At 32.0% G+C, this 12207-nt stretch overlaps 1 protein-coding gene across 1 annotated transcript; it reads right to left on the bottom strand.

The window, feature by feature from the left end:
* On the bottom strand, window positions 1–2621 carry LOC123664732. Its single transcript, XM_045599227.1, has 2 exons — window positions 2563–2621; window positions 1–417 (listed from the first exon to the last, which is right to left on the bottom strand). The coding sequence occupies exons 1-2, from the start codon at window positions 2575–2577 to the stop codon at window positions 112–114; spliced, it is 321 nt and encodes a 106-aa protein (XP_045455183.1). The 5' UTR covers window positions 2578–2621; the 3' UTR covers window positions 1–111.
* Window positions 2622–12207: the final 9586 nt, after the last annotated feature.

Raw genomic sequence — 12207 nt, 5'->3', positions numbered from 1 at the left:
AGTGATTTTACATGATTATTTTTTTACCAAAATTATATTTCTCCTTTTTGCTTTTTTTTAATTCAAAGACTAAATCAAAAGTTGAAATAATATTTAATATAAATAAATAATCTACGGCCTTAAAGAATTTAAGCCACCTAGATGGCCTTCATCCCGTTGCCTCTGCTTTATCAGTCTTTGGTCTCCATACCCGTCTATACCTAGACCTAGCCTTTCTATTAACTTTTCACCCTTATCACCATTGAGTTCTATAAATTCCTTCCGGCGCCTCAAAGATACGTCAGGATCGAAGACCCATTGCTGTGTCTCGTGGATAACGGGTAAGCCAATGAGGTTTGTTTGGAGAAATAAACCTATTGGCCCCGCGGGTTCAGACAGGACGCGTCGGTAAAACAGCGCGCATATACACAGTAGTATCTGAAAAAAAAATAACTTCATAATTTGGCGCGGAATTAAATTTTGTTTATAATTTAATTTTATTACAACTTTAATTGATATAATTGTAATTTACTTATTGTAAATGCTGAAGATAGTATGATTGATATTTGATACTGTGTCACGCTAGAATGTTGAATGAACCTGGATTAATTTTGACACAAAGTTAGTCTGAAATTGCTTTAAGTTTTTTTTTTGTTTTTGTTTATTATATGAAAGAGACGTCGACGTGAAGGAAGTATCAGACAACAGGGTCTAATATAATTGTAATTTTTCTACAAGGTTACTCAACATAGCAGTATTTCTTTATTTTATAAATTGTTGTCGTGTTTTGTAAAATTATGCAAATTACATGTTTGATTTTTATCGTAAATACATATGTAATTAAAATAAACGTTTATTATGAAGTACTGGTAGCCTTTCGAAGTTTACAAATATGTCAAAGGAGACCTTTAGCTTAATTTTTATTTTTATGTAATTGTATATTTTTAGGGTGACCCTAACAGTTATGCTGGGAATCAACATTATAGAAAAATGGCTTTAAGAATAATCTACAGCAACTTCGCCTAGAACCGTTATAAAAATGTTGACAAGCTATTTCAACATTATTATTATTCAAGAAACAGAAATATCACCCGTTTCTGATAAAATTTATTTCGCGTGCAAAATACTAAAAGGCTTTATTACTAGCAGTAAAGCAGACCCTCAGAGCGTTTTTCATCTTGAGTCGCAGACTATAACTTTGGGTTCATATTAATACATTTATAAAAATAGATAACACTCTAAATAAAAACTCTTTTTTTAGCGTGATTATACCGTCTCTACATAGCTTTAGCAACCTTTTTTTTCAACCGTTGAAACAGACTATATTTATATATACATATAATGGAAATGCTACTCAGTAATAATAATCTAAAAAAATAAATGAACCCGCCCAAATGTATGTACGCGCATTACTTCCGAACGACTGCGCAAAGTTGGGAATAATTCTTTTTTTTCTGTATTTTTTATTGCCAGGATAATGTTTTTACGAAAGAATAAAAAAAAAATACTGATATTCACAAAAAAAAGTATAGCGATACGAAGCCACCAGGTCAGATAGTCGTCTACATATCCTAGACATAATACTTCTATCATTAGTTTAATTTTTTTATTTTATCTCGTAATTATTCATGATTACATAATAATAATTTCCGTTAACGTTTTTAACTATGTCGTGATGTCAGTAAGAATCGAAAAGTTTAAAGTCATTTTGTTATTAGTACTCATGAATGAGCACTCATTACGCTAACCGCAAGCCTCGATAACCATCGATTCGTGTTAATATTAATTACGTATTTATTAGAAACATCTATGTAATTAGAAACACGTTACTAACGTTACTTTATTATTAAATAAACTAGTTAGAAAGAAGTTATTTGTAATATTTTAAAATGAGTTATTAACTATAAGCGGATGATTTTAATGATTTTTACTGGAACGCTAAATATGACGTTATATACAAGAAGACAAGAAGAAGAAAAAAAATGATAATCTACATTCCAAAGCACAAATAAACTTAAACATTTTTTCTGTTATTTCGATAAAAAAAATGTTGATATACCTATATATTTAGTAGGTCTGAGAATCGGCCAACATCTATTTTTCATACCCCTAAGTTATAAAGGGGGGAAGAGGGGAATAAGGGAGTTACCAATATATATGCCAAAAAGGCGTTGTCAGGTGAGCTAGTTTGAAATAAAATTAGACCTAACTGATTTTCATTTCTCATCTCAGATCAAAAATATTAGTTAATTTTAATAAATACAAAAAACTTACACATAGGCACGCATTGACAAAATATGCATTTGTGTAGATATTGACAAAAAATATTTAAAAAAAGAACTCTTTTTTTTTTGTTCGTGCAACTTCAATCGAATTATTTTCTTAAAATTCCCAAAAATCTTAACCATCACATACCGTAACCAATTATTATTTTATATAAATTATTTTCGGGAATATTTAGAGAGAAATTTTACATCTATCCAATATACTAGCACTTTATAAACACAAAAACAGCGTTACAACAGTCATCAAAGCGACATCACAATAAAAAACAAAACATTTATACAACATCACGATACGTACGGACAGAAAATTCATTTTTATGTTACACGACTAGTCGCGTTGGCTGACACGTTTATTGTAACTTCTACAAGAAAGGTAACGTATACGTGATTCTCTTATTATTGTTGCGAAATTTTTAACTGTAACTCCGTCGATGTGACCTCTTGGGTCAGGGTTGGTGTGATTAGAGATTAAGTTGGACACACCCATCAAGAAGTTTGGGGAATACTTGATAGGTGTATTGATTATATTAATGATTAATGTAATTTCATGTGAAAATAATCAATGAAACCGTCCCCGCTTCAGCCTGTAATATCCCAATAAGACATAGGCTTATTTCCATGTAAGAGAAGAGAAACGGTAAGTGTGAAAAAATACTGTTGTGTTGTATGATTTTTAAACGGTTTTATTTAGCTCACCCCGTTTGTTTTATTTTTTAAACGGTTTTATTTAGCTCACCCCGTTTGTTTTATTTTTTTATTTATTATTTATTCTTGGGTCAAATTTAGTAATTCAAATTTCACCCTCTTCCTGTCAACCGATTAATCTGAAATTTTGTATACACTTTGGATTTTGGTGACAATACAATTATGTTTATTCATTATCATTATAAATTCAAGATGGCCGCCGCTACAAAATGGCGGATAATTCATGTTTTATTAATCCCATCAATATGGGTATCAAATGAAAGAGCTCAACAAGCAGAATACAATATACTATAAAAAATTGAAATCCAAGATGGCGGCCGCTACAAAATGGCGGATAACGTAGGTTTTATCAATCCCATCAATATGGGTATCAAATGAAAGGGCTCAACAAGCAGAATACAATATACTATAAAAAATTGAAATACAAGATGGCGGCCGCTACAAAATGGCGGCTAACGTAGGTTTTATCGATCCCATCAATATGGGTATCAAATGAAAGTGCTCAACCAGTATAATCAATGTACTATATAAAATTAAAATCCAAGATGGCGGCCTCTACAAAATGGCGGATAACTTAGGTTTTATCAATCCCATCAACATGGGTATCAAATGAAAGGTCTCAACAAGTAGAATACAATTTACTATGCAAAATTGAAATCTAAGCTGGCCACCGCCAAATCCAACCAACCCCCCACCACACCAACCAACTGTCTGATACCAATTTTCCAAACCAAATGTCTGATAACAATTTTTTATCAATCCCACCAATATGGGTATCAAATAAAAGGGCTTGATAAGAAGAATACAGTGCACTATACAACCTCAATATTTAAGATGGGCCTTGCAATAATGAAGCACTAAATGAATTAAACAGAATGCGAAATAAAAACTAAAAACTAGAAAATAAAAATAGGTAAAAAAACTTTTTATGTTAAACGGTTTTATGTTAAACATACATTGCAATGTTTAAGATAAATGTACTAAAAACCAAAAAATAATAAAATAGATACAGTCGTGGGAATTATAAACATATGCATAGACTAGACTAAAATAAAACCGTGGGGCACGTCAATTGTCTACAAATTATCGACTTAATGTGCGATAGAAGAATCGTTTAATTCGTCGTTAAAATAGGCAGTTGGCCCGCAGACGGTGAGGAAATTACTTATTCCAATAGTTATACACTCCATGTAAATAAAAGAGATGTTTCAACTAGTTTATCGTTGGACATTCACACTGCTGGCTGGCGAGGAATCGTTTCACTGCTCGTAGTTTGTCTTTAATCGACAAAACATATGATAAAAGTACTACTCGCTCACCACTATGAAACCCTAAAACTCGCTTATAATCGAGCTTGCTAGCTTGTTTCCACATTCTAGCCCTACTTATCGAACGTCCATCGTTGTCGGTTGAACAACTGCCTAATTATAGTGTAACATTACAAAACAAACATTTTAATCAACGATTGTAGACAATTGACGTGCCCCACGGTTTTATTTTAGTCTAGTCTATGCATATGTTTATAATTCCCACGACTGTATCTATTTTATTATTTTTTGGTTTTTAGTACATTTATCTTAAACATTGCAATGTATGTTTAACATAAAACCGTTTAACATAAAAAGTTTTTTTACCTATTTTTATTATTTATTATTTATTCTTGGGTCAAATTTAGTAATTCAAATTTCACCCTCTTCCTGTCAACCGATTAATCTGAAATTTTGTATACACTTTGGATTTTGGTGACAATACAATTATGTTTATTCATTATCATTATAAATTCAAGATGGCCGCCGTTACAAAATGGCGGATAATTTATGTTTTATTAATCCCATCAATATGGGTATCAAATGAAAGGGCTCAACAAGCAGAATACAATATACTATAAAAAATTGAAATCCAAGATGGCGGCCGCTACAAAATGGCGGATAACGTAGGTTTTATCAATCCCATCAATATGGGTATCAAATGAAAGGGCTCAACAAGCAGAATACAATATACTATAAAAAATTGAAATACAAGATGGCGGCCGCTACAAAATGGCGGCTAACGTAGGTTTTATCGATCCCATCAATATGGGTATCAAATGAAAGTGCTCAACCAGTATAATCAATGTACTATATAAAATTAAAATCCAAGATGGCGGCCTCTACAAAATGGCGGATAACTTAGGTTTTATCAATCCCATCAACATGGGTATCAAATGAAAGGTCTCAACAAGTAGAATACAATTTACTATGCAAAATTGAAATCTAAGCTGGCCGCCGCTACCAAATGTCTGATAACAATTTTTTATCAATCCCACCAATATGGGTATCAAATAAAAGGGCTTGACAAGAAGAATACAGTGCACTATACAACCTCAATATTTAAGATAGGCCTTGCAATAATGAAGCACTAAATGAATTAAACAGAATGCGAAATAAAAACTAAAAACTAGAAAATAAAAATAGGTAAAAAAACTTTTTAAGTTAAACGGTTTTATGTTAAACATACATTGCAATGTTTAAGATAAATGTACTAAAAACCAAAAAATAATAAAATAGATACAGTCCTGGGAATTATAAACATATGCATAGACTAGACTAAAATAAAACCGTGGGGCACGTCAATTGTCTACAAGTTGAAACATCTCTTTTATTTACATGGAGTGTATAACTATTGGAATTTCCATGAGCAAGAAAATAGTAAGTAATTTCCTCACCGTCTGAGGGCCAACTGCCTATTTTAACGACGAATTAAACGATTCTTCTATCGCACATTAAGTCGATAATTTGTAGACAATTGACGTGCCCCACGGTTTTATTTTAGTCTAGTCTATGCATATGTTTATAATTCCCACGACTGTATCTATTTTATTATTTTTTGGTTTTTAGTACATTTATCTTAAACATTGCAATGTATGTTTAACATAAAACCGTTTAACTTAAAAAGTTTTTTTACCTATTTTTATTATAAAAATATCTACCGTACCGTCTCACACTACTAAGCAAAGGGCTCTTCTCCATACAGTGCAAAGGCTAGAGTTTACCGAGGATTAGTGGAATATTATTCTACCATACCTAACGAAAAAACGTATGACAAATAATTAAAAATTCTAGAAAATGTATTTACAAACTATTACTATTTTTGAAGTAAAACTTCTTTACGCACGCTTGACTTGGGCAACAAACTGATGAATGTATAACGAGAACGTTACGAAAAGTGTGATCGGACGAGGCGAACTGAGCAAAAGAGAGAGTCGCGTGCACAAATTTTCTTTCTCTCTTTCTCTCATAGCCAGTTTAGTTTCGTATATCTAAGACACAGTGCAGCCCTATTGCTAAAGAAGTTTTTCTTCAGTCGTGTGGTCTAAAGCACACTCGTTTTTTTTTTTTTTTTTTTTAATTTTCTAATAACTGAATAAAGGGAAAAAAATAAACATGAACATTTGTAGACTTATCTAGGAACATATCGTTACATTATACATATATCTTTTCAACGTATATTATTTTTACATTCGCTTTTGTAATAACGAAATGCTTGCAATAAAACACTACAATTAACTTTTCAATGTTACATTCAATGGCGAGATGATTATTTTTTAGTAAAAGATGAACATCTCGTGTCTCGAACTACACAATCAATTACGTTTAGTAGAATTATGAAATAAAATATTTATATCGCAATCATAGTTTATCTATATAAATAAAAATGAATGTTGCTAAGTGCATAACTTGAGAATGGCTCGACCAATTCAGCTAATTTATTTTTTGTAGGCCCACGGATGGTTTTAAAACAAAACAAAAATACTATTAACTTTTGACAAAACGAAGTCTGCTCGGACAGCTAGTTATTAATAACTAAAATTAAGTCTATGGCGTAATATTTCTAAGTTATATTTAGTTATTTAGTGATTTAAAATCTATTCCGTTTTTAATCTATATATATATAAATCAATTGCTGTTCGTTTGTCTCGTTAAAATTCGAGAATGGCTGGACAGATTTGACTGATTTGAGTTTGAAATATTTGTGGAAGTTCAGGGAAGGTTTAAACGGTGAGAAATATAAATAATAAATAACGAAAAATACTAAAAACGATAATTTAATTTTCCTATACAAAATGTTCTTAGCTGTGAAACATTTTATGGTTTTTGTCTTTTTAAGTTTTTAGAAATAAAAAATTGTAACTTGACTGTCAAGTATTTTTAGGTGCATTCAGAAAGTCCTTTCACAAATATAATTATGTAAGTGATGAGAACTTCACCGGGTTATCTCTTAGGATTTGTTTATTATTAGAAAACCTATGGGACATATTTTTTATTCTTGAAAATACTGTTCTCTATAATATTCGAAAGATTTCAAATATCTAAACAGAACAAACATACATTGAATAAAGTTTTTTAACTATTTGATGATTCAGCCTATAACATACCGCCGCTGGGCATAGGCCTCTATCTCCAATGTAGGAGAAGGAAGCACATTTAACCATTTAAATTAATTTTTTTTAGTTTTATGAATAAGTCTACATTATTAGTTAATATTATAACTAATTTTAGTTACAATTACAGTTACCTAATTATTAGTATTGAATATTTTAACTCCTGTGTTCCAACTATTCAAGCCTTTTTTTCAACAACAGACAGCCATTACGATCAGTAACAACTCTGGAAATACTTAATAGCCTAATATTTCCTAGCTTCAAATATTTCATCGACTACCAGACCTATCGCATATGCTCAGGCCATAATAATTTGACCTTAACAAAAGACTTGTTACCGTAAACTGTCAGTAGGTATGCCTCTTTATTCCATTTCTTGTCCTTTTCCAAAGGTTGTCTGGAAATCTCTTTTTAGGTTAAGACCGCTTTTTGTACATTTTTTTTTTTATCTTACATATTTCTATCTTACATATTCTCCTAAATTCGTCTATCACACCTGGCACATTTCCACAGGACTGGAAATTGGCTAAAATTATTCCTATTCCCAAAAAAATTAAGCCAACAAATTTTTCCGATTTTCGTCCTATTTCGATTTTACCTTTCCTTTCAAAAGTTTTAGAACGTCTTGTTTATCAACAAATCAGTCTGTTTTTAAACAAAATTGTATCCTTAGTCCTCTCCAGTCAGGTTTCCGCCCCGGTCATAGTACGACTACCGCTCTCGTAAAAATTACCGATGACATTCGCTGTGCAATGGACAATAAGCAGCTTACCGTACTGGTCCTTCTTGACTTCAGCAACGCGTTTAGCAGTGTTGATTTTGATCTACTGGTAAGTGTGCTAAGTTCTCTTAACATATCTCCTTTGGCAGCGGACTGGTTTCGTAGTTACCTGCAAGGACGTCGGCAGCGCATACAATTTGACGAAAGTTTTTCTGACTGGTGTGACGTCAAAGCCGGTGTTCCGCAGGGTGGTGTGCTGTCTCCTCTCCTGTTTTCTATTTTCATAAACTCTATTACTTTCAATTTAAATTCTCTCTACCACTTATATGCAGACGACCTCCAACTTTACCTATCTTCAAATCTTGAGAATCTTCCTAATACTATAGCTGCGATTAATTCGGATCTGGCTACTGTCTCCGAATGGTGTAAGCAATATGGTCTTACGGTTAACCCATCAAAAAGTCAAGTAATCCTGATCGGTAGTCAGAAAATTACTGCAAAAATTGACTATACAAATTTGCCTCTTATTTCTTTTGATGGTGTTAAACTACCTTTTCTGGACAAAGTGAAGAACCTTGGTATCTACTTCGATCAAGCATTATCCTGGACTCACCAAATTAGTGAAGTGAGTAGAAAAATGTTTGCCACCGCGGGGTCATTGAGACGTTTACGTAACTTTCTCCCCGTTCCAACCAAAATTGCGCTTGCGAATTCACTTATGCTTTCGATTTTGGACTACGCTGACGTATGCTATCTTAACCTCACTGAATATCAGTTAAATAAACTTGAGCGCCTTCAAAATGTTGTGATTCGGTTCATATTTGGCTTGCGTAAATATGACCACATTTCGGAATTTCGTAAAAAACTGAACTGGTTACCCATTCGTCTTCGCCGAAATTCTCATATATTGTTTCTTCTTACTGTGTACTATTTCATCCGTCAACACCTGTTTACCTAAAGGATAAGTTCGAATTCCTTGGTTCACATAGTGAAATTTTAAGGTCATCAGAAAACCTTAAGCTGCGTGTACCCCGTCACAGAACAAACTTTTATAAAAACTCCTTTGCTGTGCAAGCTGTTTTGCTATGGAACGACTTACCTGTGGCCATAAGACGAGCTCAAAGTTTGTTTCTGTTTAAGAAGCATTTGAAAGCATATTACCTCAGTCTATAATTATTTTAAACTCACTACATTCAATTGATAAAAGATCATTAAATTTGCCATGAATCTATATATTATACGATTACTGTATTTATATATTAGTGTCTATGTAAATGTTTTTATTTATTTATTTATTTTTATTGCGTACGTATGTGTATAATGTATATGCATATATAATTGTTATATATTCTATTTTTATTTTTTATTTTTTCTTTGACTTATTTAAATCTGTTTACCACCTGCCCATCTGAAAAGCAATATCCCTTTCATTATCAGGTTGTCTGGAAGAGATTGCTTTTTAGCAATAAGATCGCCTGGTTGTACAATTTGTTACTATAATTGCTTGTAATTTTAATTTTGTTCTTTATTTAAATGTGCAATAAAGTATATTATTATTATTATTCTATGTTACATGTATTATTTCTGATTGTACAATATTGTAGGTAAGGGACCAAAGTCCATCTTCCTCCTAAGACCATAACACTATCATGATGCACCTTCTTCTATTTCAAAACATTAATACCTCTTATTTATACCAGTGACTCCAATGACCTTGTATTAAAGATACTTGGTTTATTACAAAATTAAAGTTCCAAATAAAGTCTTGTTTAGCAATCACGCGAATACTGTTAATCGATGGGTTAAATTGTTGATAGTGTTAATTATGGTCGTTATTTTCTAACAATCTGATCCTTTTTTATACAATTAGGTCGGCAAACATGCGTACGGCTCACCGTATGGTAAGCGATTACCGTAGCTTATAGACACCTACAATACCAGAAGCATCGCAAGCGCGTTGCAGACCCAATCCCCAACCCCCCTAGGAGCTCTGGTCATCTTACTCACCACAGGAACACAACACTGCTTCAGAGCCGTATTATTTAGCTGTGATCTTCTGTAAGTTCGAGTTACTACCCCAGTCGGGCTACTCCATATTTCGAGCAGATAATTTCCTGCTGTGCCCTACCTCAGAAAATGTTTCGTTTGTATGGATAGTTTTGGAAATTACATCTTGATCAACATTTAGAATATTTTAAAATTATTTTCATCCGAATATAATCAATAAGAAATAATAAGTAAGTACAAGTGCACCTAAAAGTAATTTTAAAAAAATCCATAGATTTAGTACAGTTATGTTTTGTTATTAAGACATCATAATTTCCATATTTTTTTAGGAACAAATAAAAATTATTGTTTTTGACGAAGCGTTGGCGCAACGGTCACAGCACTGGTTTGTGGCTTTTACGCTGACGGTTGCGGGTTTGATCCCCGCACATGAAAGACATTTTTATTGGACATAGAGATGTTTACCGTGGTCTGGGTGTTTGTGCAGTCCTTGTAAGTCTCCCCACCGTGCCTCGGAGACCACGTTAAACCGTCTGCCCCGGTTGTTATCATGTACACCTAATAGCGATCGTTACTCATAGTCATATATCCGCCAACCCGTAGTGGAGCAGCATGGCCTATGCCCAGCAGTGACAGCGGAAATGCTCGAGCGCTACACTAATTAATACAAGCTGAAGCTATAGCTATAAAAATTATTTTTAAACTAAAAAACGCCATATTTAGCGTACTAGTACTTAAATGAAAACCAAAATTGTTCTGTATCGTATACCTAAGCCTTGTCTGTAATTTCAAACTGGTTGACATGGTTGAATTGCTTGACTCATTACACTCATACACGAATAAAAAATAAATTGGTATCCATTTCTATATTTAAAATGCTTCGAACTTTTTTATTACGTGATAAATAAAAAAAAATTTATAATAACTTTTACTAGAATAACTTTTAATATAATAACTTTTACTAGAATTTTACAATTTTTTTTATGACTACGTGACCCTTACACCTTATGAGCCTCATGTATGTCATACCTACTATTATTTTTCTAAATGTAATCGTACTCAACGTACTAAATTATGTAAATTTAAGCATATGTCAAGTTCAAAGAGAAAAAAATTCATATAATATTAATATATTTTTTAAGAATACTTTAAAAAGTTCAAAGGCGCTCTTGCTGCAATATACATACTTAACCTCTTTTGTTTTTGTTGATATTTTAAAAATGACTAGCGAAAAAAATGTCTACTTGAAATCATAACTACTTTTAAGACCCAATCAATAAATTAGTCAGGAGTCCCTTTCTAAATTAAATAGGTATAAGTATGTAATAAAATATTGTTAATTATAAAAGGGAATTGACGGAAATTTAAAGATATGAAAAATAAATGTTTTTTTTTTATGAATGCTTTAATACTAAACTTATACAAATCTTTATGAATGAACTTTACATTTTTCTTTTAATTTTTACTATTATTTTTTATGTAAAAATTAGATTATACTGTCCCAATAGTGCAAAATCGCATAGGGAAGGGCACCAAATATCGATATATCGAAATATCGATATTTTTCAAAAAAATATCGATAAATATCGGCGATATTTTTAATTTCAAATTATCGATAATCGATATTTATTTTTGAATATCGAAGTCGATATTTTTTTTAAATTATATTATATTTTAAATGAATTATGTATTCTACTTTTATTTCAACATATAGTCCGTTTTATCTGTAAATGAATAACTGTAACAGAGCGCGCGAGAGTTTGCGAGTTTTGGTATTAGTGCTGTCTATATCCCTCTGTAGTTTGTGAACGCAACCAAAAAACGTCTATTGGGAAGTTTCTTTAGACTTAATTTAAGTGTGATCAAATACCAAAGTGTGAATCTAATGCTAATCTATGGTGTAACGTGTGCGTACATGTTCATTAAGCTGGACCGATTTTGACGGGACTTTCACTAGCAGATAGCTAGTGTAATAAGGTGTAACTTAGGCTACTTTTATTTTAGATTTTTTTTTATAACTGCGAACTGAATAATAACTTTTTTGTTAAATTCCACGCGGACGAAGTCGCGGGTACAGCAGCTAGTAATAA

Source organism: Melitaea cinxia, chromosome 22 (assembly GCF_905220565.1).
Source record: "Melitaea cinxia chromosome 22, ilMelCinx1.1, whole genome shotgun sequence".
Lineage (NCBI taxonomy): Eukaryota > Metazoa > Arthropoda > Insecta > Lepidoptera > Nymphalidae > Melitaea > Melitaea cinxia.
The sequence above is the reverse complement of the archived record's forward strand: the minus strand, read 5'-3'. Positions and strand labels throughout refer to the sequence as shown.